This window comes from Mesoplodon densirostris, chromosome 3 (assembly GCF_025265405.1).
Source record: "Mesoplodon densirostris isolate mMesDen1 chromosome 3, mMesDen1 primary haplotype, whole genome shotgun sequence".
Lineage (NCBI taxonomy): Eukaryota > Metazoa > Chordata > Mammalia > Artiodactyla > Ziphiidae > Mesoplodon > Mesoplodon densirostris.
In genome coordinates this window covers 146409955-146428218 of record NC_082663.1, presented here as the reverse complement: position 1 = coordinate 146428218, position 18264 = coordinate 146409955, and the positions used below count along the sequence as shown (strand labels likewise).

Below are 18264 nucleotides of genomic sequence, written 5' to 3'. Positions count from 1 at the left end.
CTTTAGTTGGTAACTAGGTTCCTCACAGTGGTATAATTTAGCAAATCTGAAACTAGTTTTGTACATGTATACACACACAGGGTTGGATAATATATTGTGTATAATTAGAGCCAGGTTTCTTGCTGCTGGAGAAAGAATTTACAAATAAAACTAGGAGAGGGTACAGTGGAAGGGGTTGGGTAGAATAAACCCTGTGGGGCTGGATTAGAGTTGGGAGTTATCAATGTGGACTCATGGTTTTTGTTTAATATGTTTACAGACACATGTAGAAATACAGACATGTGCATATATCCATATATTTCCTTTACCCACTTAGAGGGACCAGAAGCCGTGACACCCCAGTATCAGTGAGCACACCCAGCAGCCAGATCTTGGTTTCTAAATAATATTCTCCAATAAAAGGAACCAGGGCTTCTGGGAGAAGTAATTTGGAGTGGGGGTGGGGGGGAGGAGAAGTAATTGATTCCAGAGCTAGGGCAGGGAAAGTACAAGCTGAGCCTGTATTTTCCTGTTCTTATAGGTCAGTATCCTCCTTATCTGTCTGCTTAAAATACAAACCCCCCAAATTTGTGTACCAGAAGGTAAGAAGTACTCAAATAAAAAGGATGGAAGCATGTCGAAAGGGCACAGAGGCCAACCTGTGAAAAAGCTCTCAGTGGCCAAATCTGGAACAACTTGAGCAACAAAATAACAATAGTATTGGATTCTAACCCAAAGAATTAAATGTCCTGAGCCCATGCTCATATAAATAAATAACTGAATATGTAAATGAGTGGGTGGAAAGGGACAACTCTTCATTACAAAAGGATTTCAGTTAGTTGTAGAAGGAAAGAGAGAAATAAGAAATCACCCACCCTTGCATCACCGTAGTAATAATTGCTGTTGGCAAGATGCACTAATAGATGCTAAAATTGGTGGGCAAAAGTTTAAGCAGAAGTAGGATATTTGCACAGTCTGAAAACTATCTCTCCCAAAAGTAGTTATTCATTACAAAGGGGAAAATAGTTCAGATACTGCCCTAACCAAGTGATCAAAAACATCACAACTGAGAGGCAGCTTCTAAGATGGCCCCTAATGATCTCATGTATTCATACCCTTGTGTGATCCCCTCCTCTTGAGTATAGGGTAGATCTAACTTCTGACAAACAGCATATGGCATAAGTGATGGTATATCACTTCTGAGATTGGGTTGTGAAGAGACTGGTTTCTATCTTGCTCTCTTGCTCATTGATGAAAGCCAGATGCCAGGTTGTGAGCTGCCTTACCGACCCCCAGCCAATAGCCAGTGAAGAACTTGTGGTCTTCAGTCCAGTATCCTGTTAGCAACTAAATCGTGCTAGCAGCCATAGGAGGGAGCTTGGAAGCAGATCCTATCCAGTTAAGCCTTCAGATAAGACCACAGACACCCTTGCTGACACCAGCTAAACTGTACTGGAAACTGAGATGGCAAATGTTAATCCACTAAATTGCGGGGTAATTTGTTATGCAGCAGTTGAAACCCTAATACTATCAGTAATACATTGAAACATCATTGATCACCCAGTATGATGCACTGAGAAGGGCATATCATCTCTGTGGTATCCCTCTCAACAATGCATACCCTCAATCTAATCATGAGAAAATACCAGACAAACCCCATCATGACCAAACATCAGAATGAGAGACATTCTACTCTACAAAAGTATCAAGAGCATGAAAGACAAGGAAAGACCTAGAAATTGACATATTGGAGGAGACCAAGGAGACATGACAATGTAGATCCTGAAACATAAAAGGGATATTAGTGGGAAAACTGGGGAAATTCTTTTAAAGTCTAGTTTAGTTAATAGTATTGTACCAATGTTGATTTCTTAGTTTTGATCATTATTCTGTGGCAGAATTTCTCAAGTTTTGGCACTGTTGACATTTTGGGTGGATAATTCTTTGTGCATTGTAGGATGTTCAGTAACATACTCAGCCTCTACCCACTAAATGCGAGTAGCATCTCCTTTCCTCCATTTGTGACAATCAAAAATGTCTTAAACATTGCAAAATGTCCCTTGGGGAGCAAAATCACCCCTAGTTGAGAGCCTCTGTTCTATTATGTAAGATGCTAATATAAGGGAAGGCTGGGTGAAGGACATTGAAAACTATACTACTTTTGCAGCTCTGCCCTAAGTCTACCTAAAATTATCTTTTAAAAAGTATTATTACTACTGTGCTCATATATGCTTGTAAAAAAGAATCAAAATGTTATATTAGAACTTAGTTCCCATTTCTTCCTTCACCTGAATCACCAGTGTTAGTCATTAACATATTTGATAAATCCAGAAATTTTCTGTGATATAAAACTCTAGTTTTTACACAATTGAGATAATTATACATACTCTAATAATACACATAATTAAATTTTTTTTGTTGATTTTTTTTTTTGGTTTTGTTATGCTTTCATACATACTATAATTGCCACACTGTACTGTGACTTGCTTTTTTTTTCACCCAGCAACACATATCCTTGCTATGGACCAGACATTGTTTTTGAGTGCTTTATATAGATTAACTCATTTAATCTTTACATCAAAGGTATTTATGAGATATGTATTTTTCTTACCCTCATTTTGCAGATGGAGAAGCTGAAGTGCAGAAGTTAAGTAATTTGTTCAAGGTCATAGCAAATGGTAGAGCCAGGCTTTGAACTCAAAGCAATCTGCCTCCTGAGTGCTCTTAACCTTCAACTCCCATCCTGCCTCTATAATTTGTCATAACACGTTTCCCTGTGTTTCATGTCATTACACCTCATTCTTTTTAACGGTTATGTAAGGGTCTATGCTATAGATGAACTGTAGTTGAACTCTTCCCTGTTGGTGTCTTGACTCCCATGTCTATCTCCAGCCCTAGGTCTCCAACCACCTCCTCAGTGTCCCACGAGTGCCACAGACTTAATTTTAAATTGACTCATTCAACTATACTTAAATAAAAAATAAATTAAAAAATAAATTGACTCAAACTGAGCTCATCATCCTCCCACTCGCGCCTCCCATGTTGTCCCATCTGAATGGCAATGCCAACACCCACTAGTCACCCAGGACGGAGGCAGAAGCCAGACTGGGAGGAAATAGGTGAAGTAAAGTAGACTCCAACGGAAGTGTAAGGTGCTTGGGTCATGGGTCAGTAGCATAGGGAAAGAGACTTGCACAAAAAATTAAAAGGAGGTGGGCTAGCTTTGGACATCTGGAGGAAACAGGTGGGAAGAGGGAGGATGGAGGAGCCAAATTTAGGCTACTGGGTTCCTATCTGTTCATCACCAAGGTAACTGCATTGCTATGGCAACAGCAAAGGCAGCGCAGCCTCTGCCAAGAGCCTTCTCTGCTGCAGTTACCTCCACACAAACCAGACACTTCCGCATGGGGAGCTGCGGCCCTCCGGGTACGGCTTAGGAAGGCGGGAATTGCTGCTGCAGTAGCCAATCGGATGAGCTCTGCGGCGAAGGACGCAAAGGAGAGGTGAGGACTTCTTTGAAGCTCGGCAAAGGGCGTTGACAAGGAGGGCTCCTGTCCCTTTCCCACCACTTAGGGGCCGAGGAAAGGAAGAGGGCGGGGCCTGGGTGAGGCCGACCGGGGGCGGGGCCCAGGTAAAACCGTGGGAGGTCCCGCCCACCCCCGCTTCTGCTCAATAGGAAGCCAGAGAGCCCGTTCGGACAGTTGGAGCACCCAATGAATGTCGTCGCTAGGCCCCGGTGCGGGGCGGGCCCAGCCAATCGGCAGCGGCGGTGGGCAGGCGCGGGCGGCAGGGGCGGTGCGGCGGAGGCGGAGCGGGCTCTGCGGCAGGAGGGAAGATGGCGGACGAGGAGAAGCTGCCGCCCGGCTGGGAGAAGCGCATGAGCCGCAGCTCAGGTGCCGTGGGGGTCGGGGCTGGGGCGGGGCCGCGAGGGCCCGCGGAAGCAGGGCTCGAGCTCGCCCCTCGGGCGCGGGGCCGCCGCTCGATTGCCGTGGGGTCTTGGCTCCTCCGCGTCGTCCCAGGGTGACGGCCCGGCTCACCCCGTGGGGGCTGCGAGCCTGAGGAGTGGGTAACCCTGAGGAAACTGAGGCAAGGGGCGGGGCCGGAGAGGCCCCTCGCACTGCCCGGGTGGTAGGGGGACGGTGACCCCTCGGCACTCCCTCAGGCGATGGCCCTGGCCCTGCCGATCTGACCGACACCTTTCTTTCGGCCTAATGCACTTGACGTCCGGGGAGAAGGTCTTTGCACCCCGCTGGGCCCAGGGGGCACCCCTGGGGGAGGACACCCCAACCCCATGCTCAGGGCGGGGCCCCAGGGTTGCTCGGCCTCGGGTCCACAACCTCTTACTGCTAACATGCCTGCTGCCATCCATACCTAATTCTGAGTTTGCGATATCCGCCCGGTGGTATTCTGCCTGAGAACATCCCCCCGTGGTCCGGGACCCGATTTAAGCCTTTTCCCCCAATAATAATGTCAATAATAGGGCACGTTTATCTCAGTGCCAAGCACTGTGCCAAGCGTTTTAGGTGTTTTCTTTCTCTGAATGGCTGCAATTCTGGAAGGTAGGTAGTTATTATTACTCCTATTTTGCAGGTCAGGAAACTGAGGCCAGAAAACTGAAGGAACTCGCTCAAGGTCATTCATTTCAGGGGGTGGGGGCTGGGTTAGAATCCAGTCAGTCTGACTCCACAGCCCCCTGCCCTTGTTACTGCAAACCACTGAGATACACTGAGGTTCAGTGTTTCGCTCCGCTGGACCAGAGCTCACAGTCGCAGTAAGAATTCCGATTTATTGAACGCCAGGAGCTCTGGTGAGCACTTTGCATACATCATCATCAACTCTCCACATTAACCCCATGAGGTGTGATGTCCTTATTCTCTCACCTCACCCCCACTTTTCAGATGAGAAAACTGAGGTTCAGGGAGATGGAGCCCATTGCCAAGGTTTTAGAGGCAGTCAGTGGCTCAGCTGTCACCCACCCTGCTGCAGCCCTGGCCTGTGGCTGTGACGTGCAGCCTAAAGCTGATGCTCTGCCCAATTCTGGGCCCCACTCCCTCCATTTCTTCCCAGTTCAACCCTAACAGTGTTCCCCGTGGGTGACATCCATCCCTTCACATTGGTGAGCACAAGTCCTCCACGAAACCCAGGCAAACTCTCCACCCCTGGAATGACACCCTATCTCTACTGGGTCCTACTTCAAGCTTCTTGTTTGCGGCCCTCACTCCATGCTCCTTAGTCTCTGGGTAACATCTGGCCCCAGTAACGCTGGCCCCCAGTTCTGCAGCAGAGCACACTGGGTAGGGGAAAAGAGCAGAGCTTTCGTGTCTGACGCACATGGGTACAGTTCCTGCCTCCCCCGTATGTGCCTGGAGGAAAGTCAACACCCAGGAAATGTTGCTTAGTTTTGTGGTCTATAAAATGGACATAATAGTTGCTACCACACTCCTAATGTGTGCCAGGTGCTATCCTAAGCACGTTACAGATATGAACTCATACAGCAACCCTTCAGGCGGGTATTGCTGTTATCTCCATTTTACAGGTGAGAAAACCGAGGCCCAGGGAAGGTTGATCATACAGTGAGTGGGTGGCAGAGTGGCAGATTTGAACGGGCGGTCTGGCTGCTGAGTGCACGCTTGGAACCTTTCTTCCTCGCCTGGGGTTATTTTCCCCCTTGAAGTTATGAATGACTGAAGTTATAACGTGGTTTTATTGCTTGTTTGGTGTCTGTCTGCCCCCATCTAGAATGTTAGCTCGCTAAGGCCTGGTGGCACTGGTGGACAGCAGTGGGTTGGCTGAATGGAGGCATCTCATTGGCCAGTCCCTTATCACGGCCTCACGGTGGTGTCCTCTGAGCAGGTCCCAGCTGAATTCCACTCCCCCCTCTTCCAGGCCGGGTGTACTACTTCAATCACATCACTAACGCCAGCCAGTGGGAGCGGCCGAGTGGCAATAGCACTGGCGGCGGCAAAAATGGACAAGGGGAGCCCGCCAGGGTCCGCTGCTCACACCTGCTGGTCAAGCACAGCCAGTCACGGCGGCCCTCGTCCTGGCGGCAGGAGAAGATCACCCGGACCAAGGAGGAGGCTCTGGAGCTGATCAATGGTGAGCAGAGGTGGAGACAGGGTCTGGGGATCGGGGGGCAGGTCCCTCTCCCCAGGGGCCAGACTGGGCCTTGTAGAAATCATGCCAGACCCTCTACCCCAGCTTGCTCAGCTGTCAGCTGTGGCCTTGACAGACCTGAAAGTGCCTCTACATGACACAAGCCTGCCTCTCACGGCTGCCTCTCTTTTTCCCCTCCAGCTGGTATTTGAGGGTGAGCCAGGGTAGGTGGGGAGGACCCAACCTTGGGGCTGGCAGACCTGGGTTCAGGTGGTAGCCATGCCACTATAAGCTCCTTGACTTTGGGACATTCACAAGTTGACATTCTCAACTTGAGACTCAGTTTTCACCTCTGTAAAATGGGCATCATCATATACCTGCCTCCAAGGGCCATCGTGAAAACTCAGTGAGATGAGAAAGTGTGTGGCACACAGTGGGTCCTCGTTTAGTGGGAGCTCTCCTTGAGGTATCATCAAGCAGGATCCTGGGGCACATGTATGGATGGGTCAGGGGGGAGGTTGGAAAGGCAGAGTCGGTGAATTAACTCTGCCCTGAAGGAGGAGGCTGTTCCTCATTCTGTTCTGTTCTGTTCTGTTCTGTGTTTCCTCCACAGTCTAGAACAGTTGGTAGGCAAACTTTTTCTGAAAAGGCCAGATGGTAAATATTTTAGGTTTTTTAGGCCATACAGTCTCTGACAGCTCTGCTTGGTAACTCCATAGCAGCCATAGATGATATGTAAACAGATGGGTGCGGCTGTGTGCCAATAAAACTTTATTTACAAAAACAGCAGGATTTGACCCATGGGACATAGTTCGCAGCACCCTGGTCTAGAGCTGTCCAGTGTGGCCACCACTACCTACATGTGTTTATTTCCATTTAAATTAATTAAATTTAAGTCATATTAAAGATTGGGTCCTCAGTCACACTGGGCACACTGTTCAGTAGCCATATGTGGCTAGTGGCTGCCGTCTCGGACAGCACAGATAGAGAATGTTTCCATCCTTGCAGGAAGTTCTGTTGGACAGTGCTGGTCTGGATCACACGTGTGGTTTCATCATCCACTCAGCCTCTCTCACCAGAGATCCCAGACCCCTCCTGGGCCCTCCAACCCCACATAACCCATCTCTCTCCCAAATAGCCTGAGTGCCCCTCCAGCTCTGCCAGGTCCTGGCTGTGTGACCTTGAGGATGTTACTTAACATCTCAGAGCCTCAATCTTTTCACTTGTAAAACTAGCGTTATGATAATAGGACCCATTGCATAGGGTGCTTGAGAAGACTCTGCCCTAATGCAGTAAAGCATGAATAACAGCCTTGGCATCTAGTAAATGTTCTGTAATTGCTGGTGGCTATTATGATGGTTGTTATTAGCACAGCCCTGGCATAATCAGTCCAAATTGGCTGTTGTTTTGCTATGACATCACTGGTCTGGTACTTGGCCGGTGGGATTTTATTTTATTTTTTTTTAGTTATTTATTTATTTCTGGTTGCGTTGGGTCTTCATTGCCGCACGTGGACTTTCTCTAGTTGCAGCGAGCAGAGGCTACTCTTCGTTGCGGCGCGCGGGTGGCTTCTCTTGTTGCGGAGCACAGGCTCTAGTTGCGCGGGCTTCAGTAGGTGTGGCACACGGGCTCAGTAGTTGTGGCGCACGGGCTTAGTTGCTCTGCGGCGTGTGGGATCTTCCCGGACCAGGGATCAAACCCGTGTCCCTTGCATTGGCAGGTGGATTCTTAACCACTGCGCCACCAGGGAAGTCCCTGACCCATGGGATATTACTTAAACACACCTGTACCCACACCTACACCCCCCATACAGTGTCTGGCACCTGATAAATGGCACCTCTTAGCCTCCTACCTCCCAGCCTTGTAGAGCAGAGCCAAGTTCTTGCACAGAATCTTGAAGGCGGATTCAAAGAGCTCACCTCCTGAGCTCCGTGAGGGCAGGGACTGGATCTGTCTCTTTTCCCACTGTATTCTTGCCACCCAACACAAAGCCTGGCCTACGGCAGCGCTTGCAGCCTGGTTTCCTGAATCAGGAGGAAGCGAGAAGGATCCCTGGCAGAGGAAGCGACAGAAATGAAGGCCTGTGGCTGGGCTGTAGGTAGGACTCGGGGCAAGGCTGTGCAGGGGACTGAAGAGGGATGAGACCCCTCAAGGGCAGGTCCCAGCCAGGTGGAGGATGGTCCAGAGTGAGGCCAAGAGTTTGGGTCCTTTCCCAGAGACAGCCGGAAACACATGGCCGTGTGTGACTGGGAGGGGGGCCCTGTGGCACTGGCTTTTAGGAAAGAGCCATGTGGCTGGAAGGTGACGCACCAAGAAAGCCAGAAGGCCCAGGGCCCAGGCTGGCTGGACCAGCGGTGAGCTGTGAGCAATGAGTGGGGTCTGGCGGCCCCAGGGGAAGAGGACGTGGCAGGAAACCCAGAGGAATCACGAGATGACCTCTTGGGTCCTCCTAGCTCCTAGAGGGGTCCCTGTTCTGAGGCTTCCGAACCACATGAGAGCGAGCAAGAGGTGATGGGCACTTGGAGGTTGAGCAGAGGAGGTGCCGTCACTAGTTGAGGGGGTTGGAAAGAGGCACAGTCTGGGTAGAGACTCACTAAATCTGAGGGTCTGAGGAAGAGACGTTGGCAAGGCAACCGTGAGAGGACCTGGATTCAGCAGAGCAGCAGGCCAGAGACAGAAGCCCTTGCGACAGTCCTGGCCAGAGATGGCAGGTGGACATGGGGGTATCTGAGCATCACGTGGAAGGAAAGCTGTTGGGCCCTGGGGACTGCCTGGGAGTGGCAGGTAAGGATGACCCCCATCCCATCTCTAGAATGGACAGGGATGTGTCTGGTGGGGCTCACACTGCAGTGGGAGCCTGGGTGTGCTGAGGTCAGCCTGGGTCTTGGGAAGGGGTGTCTGGGGGTGTGCCCAGTAAGCAGCTGGGCCCTGGGGCCTAGCCTTAAGTCAGTGCACACTTGGGAGTGTTAGCAGGGGTCCGACATGCCTGCCTGTGCCAGAGGGCCTGGTGGAAGCTGTGGGAGGAATTGCAACTAGAAACGCTGTGACTTGAACTTGGGGCAGGTAGGAAGCAGGTAGAGTAGATTCTAGAGAGATTTAGGAGGCAGAATTGGGAGGACGGGGTGATGGATTAGAGGGGCAGGGGTGGGATAAGGTCAGAACCAGTGTGGCCCAGCCCTGGAGTCACACAGAGATGGATCTCGGTGCCAGCGGTGTAGCTTCAAGCAAGTGTCTTTACTCTCAGAGCCTCAGTTGCCTCATCTGTAGGATGGGGACAGGGTGGCCATGAAGATCCAGGGGCCAGCCAGCAGCTGAATGCTCAGCAGAGCAATGGGCTCAGTGTCGGACGCTTCCTGTCTACACAGCAGAGCCTCGACCCCAGTCGTTTAGGAGTGTGTGGTGGGCACCATGGTCTGGACAAGGCTTCTGCCTACCAAGAGCTCCCTGCTGCTTCCCCATGGCCCATGGGTGGAGCTCTGGGCCAGGACGTGGGAGGCCTGGTGGGTTTAGCGTGCAGACCCTCCAGTGACCTTGGCTGTGGTTTTATTCAGTGTCCTGAGATGGGGCTGAGGCAGGCCCCCTCGGGGGTCATTACGAGGGTGCAGTGAGATGGCCCGGGCCATGGTGCACTCGGTAACCAAACACTCGTGTGCCACATCAGCAAGCTTTGGGCGCCTGGGCTTGGTTTTCTCTTTCGTGAAAGTGGATGTTGATCCCCCCTCCTCTGTTCTCGTCATGGGCTTGTTCCAGGTGATAAAGAGATCAGGATTTGGGCGGCACACTCTGCAGCTGGCAGCCTGGGTCCGTCAGTTTGCTTTTAGGTCCTGTGCTCCCCGGTTGCCCCAAGGGAACAGGCTGCCGGCAGTGCGTCCACATTTTCTGCTGAGGCTCCTTTTCCAAGTGCTGGCTCCTCTGCAGCTGCTGGGCTGCGGCCACAGGCTTGTCAGGGATCTGGGGACCGGCTGCCTGTCATTGCCAGTGTCCTTGTGTAAGGAAGCCAGGCCATGGAGAAGTCCTCCCTGCCTACTCCCACCCCTCCATCCCCATATGCCCAGGGCCTGAGGGTCCCAGGGAGGCCCTGATGTGAGCAGCAGTCCCCCTACATGTAACTGTGCCCAGGGCCTAAGGGTCAGTGAGCACCTTTGGCCCAGTGTCCCCACCCAAGGTGGGTGGCTCCCTTCTAGCCTGCTGGTTTTAGGCTGGGTCTCTGGCCTCTCTAGGCACCCCCTGCTGGGATTTGGGCCTTGAAGGAAGGCAGACCTAATCCTGTCACCTTTTTCCCTGTCCAGGCCCCTTCCCTAGTTTGTCTCTAAACCTTTTTTTTTTTTTCTGGTCGTGCTGTGCAGCATGTGGGATCTTAGTTCACCGACCAGGGGTAGAACCCACATGCCCTGCATTGGAAGCGCAGCGTCTTAACCACTGAACCTCCAGGGAGGTCCCGTCTAAACCTTTTTAGAGTCAGAGACCAGTCCGTTTGTTCACTCACTTTCCCTGAAATAATTACGGTGCAGCTCAGGCTGCTATGACAGAATACCATAGGCTAGGTGGTTTAGACAGACATTTATTTCTCACAGTTCTGGAGGCAGCAAGTCCAAGATCAAGGTGTCAACAGGTTTGTTTTCTTCTGAGGCCTCTCTCCTTGGCTTGCAGACAGCCACCTTTTGTGTGCTCACAAGGCCTTACCTCAGTGCATGCAGTGGGGAAAAAGAGAGAGAGCTTTTTGGTGTCTCCTTAAAAGGACACTAATCCTTTCAGATCAGGGCCCCTCCCTTATGACTTAACCTTAATTACTTCAGCAAAGGCCCTATGTCCAAATATCATCACATTGGAGGGTTAGGGCTTCAATATATGAATTCTGGAGGGACATAAACATTCAACCCGTATTATTTATGGACTGACAGCTAGTAATTTTCAGGGGCTCACTCTGCACCAGGCGCTGTTCTGACAGTAATTCCTTTACCCTTCACAGCAGCCCTCCAAGGTCAGAGCTGGTAATTAGCCCATTTTACAGACCAGGCAAGTGAAGCTCCAAGAGACGAAGTCATGTACCAGGGTTGCAGGCTCAGGATCGGTAGAGCTGGGATCCGAACACAGTAGTTGGGGTCCCAGTCCACCCTGCTCTGCCTCAGCTGCCCTGTCGGGTGAGGGTTCGATGGACGCTGTCTGGGTAGGGGTGTTGCCGGTCGGGTGAGGCAGGGCATTGCTGGGAACAGCCCAGGGTGTCTGGTTTGCACTTCCTTTCTTGCCTCCTCTGTAGCATTTGAGCCTGAGGTTCACAGAAAAAAGGCATGAGATTCCAGCATTACCGTCTACAGAACCCAGTGGTGGATCCCTCTCTCTCCTTCCCCGTGACCTGTTTCTGTCTCATTTATTCACGAATTCCTTCAACATTAGTGAACACCTGTTCAGTGCACAGCACGGGGAGCTGGGAACACAGCAGTGAGCAAGGCCGACCTGGTCCCTGTCCTCCCCGTGTGAGACGGCAACAGACGCACAAACAGGAAAGGGGTAAATGCAGGGCCCAGGGAGGCACCTCGCCTAGTGGGGCCTTAGGGAGACTGCTGGGTGAGACCAGAGGACAGCAGATGAGCTTCCGGTGGGAAGAGACGATTAAACAAAGGTTAAGCAAAGGCTGAGAGGTGGGGGTGTGTGTGGGGGGGGCAAGACTGGGCGGGACACCATGGGGGTGTAAGACTGAGCTGAGGGGACACAGGGGGTTCTGAATGTAGCCTTGCATCTTGACTTGTGGCCAGACCCCTGAAGGCCAGCTTTTGAAAGGGAAGCTCAGGAAGGAAGCATTGTTTCTTTAAACAAAATCATTTCAGGCTCCCATCCAAGCAGAATATTTTTCTGAGAGAGTTGGCTGCTCAGAGGAAGATTTGGGTGCTATGAACTACGGGGGACATGGGAATTCTTTGGCATTTGGTTAGGACTCCGCTTTCACTGCCAGGGGCCCAGTGAACTAAGACCCCACAAGCCATGCGGCTGGCCAAATAAACCCCCAAAAAACAAACAAACAAAAAACTATGGGGGACAAAAGCTTGGCTTTTATTCAGTCTTTAGGCTGCTGTTGCATGCACACATGCACTGTGTGCACACCTTGGCCAGGCCACCTAGTCTCGGGGGTTCCCTGCCACTGTGCCCACAGCTCCGGCTGCTGGAGGATGCAGCAGGGGGGTGCTTGTACAGGGTTCAGGGCTGGGCCTGACTCCCCAAGTGCTGGGCATGTGCAGCAGTGCCCCCCAAGGTACCTGGAGGCGGGCAGGTGCCCTGGGGGGCAGTGTGCACTCAGGATTCCCTGGCTGGTGTTACTGAGGTCCAGACAGAAGAGAGAGGAGATATCCTGGTGCTGCCCGGGTGAGGCTGAGGATGCAACCAGAATCCAGGGAGAGGAGGAGGTAGGGGAGGGGTATCCTAGTGACATCCGGTTCAGATCGCAGTCACCCGTGAATGCGTCTGGTACAGGGGCACCACCTACCTGGCAGCCCCAGGGCGGTGTCGGGAGTACCGCAGAGCATTACGGCAGAAGCCACTGCAGCATACGTGCAGTCCACAGAGGGTGGGGCTTGTGTCGCATCCGACGGAGAGCCTGCCTGACCAGGCGGCACATCACAGTGACGGCCAGCGCAGACTGCGAGGTGCAGGCGAGGAGGACCAGGGATGGGCAGGTCGGAGAGAAGTAGGGGCAGCCTCATCACCGGCTGGCACAGCCCACACGGAAGGGGGAACAGAATGGTGACAGCAAGTGCCATTTGTCAAGGTGTCTGTCTGTGCCGGGCACTGTGCTACGGGTCACTGTGGACTGCTGGCAAATGACTGACAGTTGAGGCTCAGAAGTAAAGGGACAGTCAGAACAGAACGAGAGGGACACGGGGGAGGCAGGGGTTACCGGGACAGCTGTGGAAGCAGCCGAGCAGATCAGATACCGGGACACACAGTTGCTGCTGTGACATGCAGTGAGATGGGGGTGGGCGGGGAGTGATAGGTGTGCTGTCACCGTCGTTCCAGGGAGATAGATGGATAAGAGTGACATTGAGGTCGGACAGGAGTTGGAGACCCATGGGCCGACGTGAAGTTTGCACCAGCCGAGCATTAGGCAGATGGCCTGGCTGCGTGTCTGGGCCTCAGAGCACCAGGTAGATTAATCCACAGTGTCCCTGTGGTGCTCAGACAGGTACCAGGCATGTCACAGGCTTGTTTAGGTCAGACAGGAGCCTCGGGTTGAGGTGTCACCATGGAGTTCAGAAACCCACCGGTGGGTGTGACAGGGTGCCTCTCACATCCATTGTGGGCTGGTGTCCCATCGCTAAGCTGGGGGTGGTGCATGGTCCCAGGTCCCCCCGGGGGCCTCAGGGATAATGCCTCCCAGGAGAGTGGCTGTCAGGGAAGCCACGTAGGCCTAGCTCAAGGCAAGGGGCTGTCCGGTGGTGGTCTGGGGAGGACAGGATGGGTTCTTGCTCCAGAGGCTCCTGCCTGGACTCAGGAGAATGGCTGGCGGCCCTTTCCTACCCCGCACACGCAGGGTCTGTGAGAGTCACACAGGTGCTCGGTGCTGCCCCCTGGCGCCCTCTGCTGGGAGCCCTTCCCCTCAGTCATCCTTTTCCTTCCCTCCCATCAGCCCAGCCTCCCCGTCCCTCCGGGGAGAATCGGTACCCAATGGGGACAGTTTGGGCTGCACAGGGGGTGAATCTGGTGCGCTACCAACACACCTTGCTGTCTCTGGGGTGCAGTCTGTGGGAATGACGCACGTCCCTTCCCGAGCCCCGGCTAGGCCGCCGCTGGGTCTCTTCACAATGCCCCAGTAAGCGGCCCTGGCCTTCCTCACACTTTGGAGAGATGAGACAACTGAGCCCCACGGACTGAGGACCCAGCCGTCTCCTGTGGCAGAGTTGGCCTCCTGCCTTTCTCCTAGAAGCCTCTAGAAAACTCTCCACTGGGGCTTCCACCACTGCCCTGGGGCTCTTGGGGGACCCCTGGGTCCCAGTGTCCCTTTTTAACTTCTGTCCTGTCTTCTGCTGTCCTCCCCAGCAGGGCCTGGGGGGTAGATTTTCTCTCAGAGTATGTGTGAGGGTAGGAAGAGGCCATGCTCTGATCATTGTATGTTGCTGAGTGTGTGTGTGGTGGGGAGTGACAGAGCGGGCGGTATTGGGATGGGACGTGAGACCAGCTGGCTGTTGCAGTCACCACGGGGTCACGGTGCGCATGCACGTGAAAGGCACTTTCTGAGTGGGGTGCCGCCCTCCCTGGAGCCGTCTGCCCCGCCCCACCCCTGACGGGGAGGTCTCCCTGTGTGTCCCCCTCGCAGGCTACATCCAGAAGATTAAGTCGGGAGAAGAGGACTTTGAATCTCTGGCCTCACAGTTCAGCGACTGCAGCTCCGCCAAGGCCAGGGGAGACCTGGGTGCCTTCAGCAGAGGTGCGCGAGGAATGGGCACCACCAAACCCCGGCAGGACCCTCTGACCCACCAGCGCCCGCCCACCACCTGGAGATCGGGAGGGGTAACGCCTGTTACATGGGCCTTTGGAGTCCACCAGGTGGCAGCAAAGTCCCTCCCTCAGGCTTCAGAGGCCGCCCTTCTGGGGGTGGTGGCCGCAGAGCCTTCTCCCCAGTGACATTCTCTCTTGCGGTGGGGAGTCCATCCATGTGTCTCTCTGCTCAGTTGTCCCCATCACGGGCCCACCAAGGTGGGTACTTGCTGCCATTTTCCTCTCCTCCTGTTGGAGGTGTAAGGCTGGGGCCCCTTAGAGCCCCAGGGCATGTCCCCCAGCATCCCCTGCCTCGCCCTCATGGGTGGGGAAACCAGGGGTGAGGGGAGGAGGGGGTCAGATCAGCAACCCTGAGTTCAGGCCTCTCCAGCTGGGGCTGTGGAAAAGGGAGGAGCAGAGGGAACCAGGCCTCTGCCTCCTTCCCACTCCTTCCCTGGGGTCTACAGAGCATCAGGGAGGGGCCCAGGCTGGGGCGAGGGGTGTCGGGGAACCAGCAAGGGTCTGTGGACCGCCTGCCCGCCCCAAGAGGCAGGGGAGACAGACGGTGTGGCAGGGGCTGGGGACTGGCGCAGGGAGACCAGTTCACCCCTAGAACGCGTCTCTACGTGCGCGGCAGAGACGGCAGCCCTGCCCTCATCCCTCGTGGCTGTCCTCAGCCTTCCCGGGGCCTCCCTAATTGCCCTGCCGCCCTCAGCTGGGCCCCACGCGCCACTGTGACCGGGCCCTAAACCACGTGACGAATGAGTCCAAATGAGTGCCCGGGGGTGCAGGTGGGAGCCCCATCTGCCTGCCCTGCCTGGTCCTGGCCTTCAGCCCGGGTCTTGACCCCCTACCTGCCATCCCTCATGCTTCCTTCCCCAGGTCAGATGCAGAAGCCATTTGAAGACGCCTCCTTTGCACTGCGGACGGGGGAGATGAGCGGGCCCGTATTCACAGATTCTGGCATCCACATCATCCTGCGCACGGAATGAGGGGTGTGGACGGCCCAGGCCTGCCACACACACACACCCCGCCCCCCCGCCCCGGGGTGGCTGCGGGACAGGGCGGCTGGGCGCGCAGACTCCGCTCCCTGCTACCGCTGACCAGTGGGTACCCCTCCCTGCTCGTGTCACACAGTATTTATTGATCCCAAAATGGCTGGGAGGGGGGCTCTTCACCACCGGGGGCTCCCTGCCAGACTCCCCTCCCCTTTAGGAATTGACTTCAGAAGGGCGCAGGGTGGAGAGGCTCGCAGGGCTTCCAGATCCAAGGGCTGGGGGTGACCTGTCCCAAAGAGAAGGCCTGGTTAGCTGAGGCACCCCCTGTGTCCCCCCAGGTCCAGGACGGGGGCAGGAGGGCCTTGAGTTGTTTCTGGTTTTGCCACCTCCCTCTATTCAGTTGCAAAAAGCAAATGCTCCGCCTGGGGCCCAGGCTGCCTGCTGCTTGGGGGCCCTCTCTAAGCAGCAGTGCAGCACCTTCCCCGGCCTCCATTAAACCTGGAACCACTGTTCTGCTGTCCCTGTCTCTCATTTCCTCCCTGCGGAGGTGAGTGGGGCACGGTTGGGGGAGTGATCATCTCCCACCATCCCTGGCGTCCAGGTGTCCAGGCCGCCTTTCCTCCCTGAGAAGCCTCTCCTCTTCCTGGGCTTGGGGGCCCCAGGCTCTCGGGGAAGTGGAGCGCTGCTCAGCACCAGCGGTCCTCACACTTGGGTGTTAAAGAATGTCCTGGAACGCAAGGGCCCTGACCGTCCAGCTCTGGATTCAGCAGGTCGGGTGGAGCAGGGTTGAAGGCCCTGTGCCCTGGGTGCCCTCACCGCCCTCCCCCCACCAACTCCCTTCAAGCACATGGGCCACTGGAGTTAGAATGAACTACGCCCAGCACCCTGAGGCCTGCTTCCCTGTCACCACAAGCGCTCTGGCAGATTGTGCTTGGGTCCTGCGGCCTCTGCAGGCGTTGTTACCATGGCAGCAGGGGGCCAGCCTGGTGGGGGTGCCCTGCCAGGCGCCTCTGAGAGCAGGGATCCTGCCCCACCCTCTGGGGGAGGGGCCGTCGTGGAGCATAGGGAATCGCTGTGGCACATGGGGGTGGGGGGGACCCTTCCTCCTCTTCAGATTGGGGGCTGGGGTGCGGCCCACCTCTTGTCCATCACCTTCTGGTAGCTGCCCTGGGGCCAGGGCCTGGGCTGGGGGCTCAGGTCAGTCAGGAGGTTTGCAGAGCTGCTGAGAGGCGGTTAGGCCTGGTCTACCCACCTGCTTCATGGGGACCAGCCCGGGGTGGGGGCGGGTGGCGGGCTAGCGGGGCTTAGGCACCTGAGGAAAATAAAGCCCTGCCTGGCCTGACACCAGGGAACACCCCACCCCCTGCCCCCCATCCCCACCAAAGCTGAGTCTCTGATAAAAGCCCCGAGTCTCAAACAGCCACCTGGGCCGACCCCCATCTGGCCAGCTTCTGGAGCCATCGCTCTCTGCCTGCCGCCTGCCAGAGCCTTTGTCATTAGGAAGGTTTAATGAATTTCCTCTCAGCTCTGGTGGGCTGGGGAGAGCCGGCTGGTTGGCTGCCCCTCCAGGCAGAATCCTCTCCCACCCCCCATGGAGGCCACAAGCAGGCAGCAGCCCTGCTGTCTGCGCCAACCGTTCGGTCAACCGTTACTGCACCCCTCCAGGTCCAAAGGAGCCTCTGGGAAGGATCGGAAACGAGTACTTGGGGGCGGAAGGGTTTTCAGGGTCCTGCTCCAAGGCACCACCTGAGGATGGGCCTGTGCCTTGCTCTCAGCACCAAAGGCCTGGGGAAGGTCTCCCTGGGCTCCCAGGCATCTGAGATGCTGCCAGGGAATGGTGCGGCGGCGGCGGCGGTGGTCGTGGTGGCGGCGGTCGTGGTGGTGGTGGTGGTCGTGGTGGTGGTGGTCGTGGTCGTGGTCGTGGTGGTGGTGGTGGTGGTGGTCGTGGTCGTGGTGGTCGTGGTCGTGGTGGTCGTGGTGGTCATGGTCGTGGTCGTGGTGGTGGTGTATGTGGAAATTTTTTTCTTTTGGCCAAGCCGCACAGGTTGGGGGATCTTAGTTCCCTGACCAGGGATCAAACCTGTGCCCCCTGCAGTGGAAGCACAGAGTCCTAACCAATGGACCGCCAGGGAAGTCCCAGGGAAATTTTCTCTGTGTCACTCCCTGTCACTTTGGGCATCCGTGTGTGTGTGTGCGCGCCCCGAAGCCTGCATGTGCCCATGTGACTAGTTGGCCTTAGGTGTTTGTCCTGTGTGACCCGGGGGTACCCCCCGTCTGGGCGTGACCACCTGCCTTCATGGACCTCCCTCTTCCTTTGTCTAGCTGTGCAGCGGCCAAAACCCAAAACAAAAGAACGTTGCTCCTTGGTAAACATGCCCCTAGAGCCCACTCAGCACGCGTGATTCACGAGCTGTGGCTTCTGTCACCTGCTCCACACCCCTCCTGCCCAGAAGAGAGGCCCTAAATCCCAGGCCTTCAGCGTGGTGAGAGTATAGCCTGTCAGTGGTCTGGCACCTCCCGACCCAAACTCGACCCAGGGGGCTGGTTTCCACTCTTTTGCCGTTTTCACCAGCTCAGGCTTCTGTGGCCACAGAGCAGGGCTACAGCCAGTTACTTCAGCTCGGGGTAACATGGGTACTGCCACGGGATGGGCTACAAAGCTTCCCCGATGTAGCCAGATACACATCCACAAAAGGGGAAGTCAGGGTAAGCAGTAGGCAGCCTA

General features: G+C 54.9%; 1 protein-coding gene across 1 annotated transcript; it reads left to right on the top strand.

The window, feature by feature from the left end:
• Positions 1–3789: 3789 nt before the first annotated feature.
• PIN1 (peptidylprolyl cis/trans isomerase, NIMA-interacting 1) lies at positions 3790–16048 on the top strand. Its single transcript, XM_060092296.1, has 4 exons — positions 3790–3872; positions 5866–6078; positions 14381–14491; positions 15424–16048. The coding sequence occupies exons 1-4, from the start codon at positions 3815–3817 to the stop codon at positions 15531–15533; spliced, it is 492 nt and encodes a 163-aa protein (XP_059948279.1). The 5' UTR covers positions 3790–3814; the 3' UTR covers positions 15534–16048.
• Positions 16049–18264: the final 2216 nt, after the last annotated feature.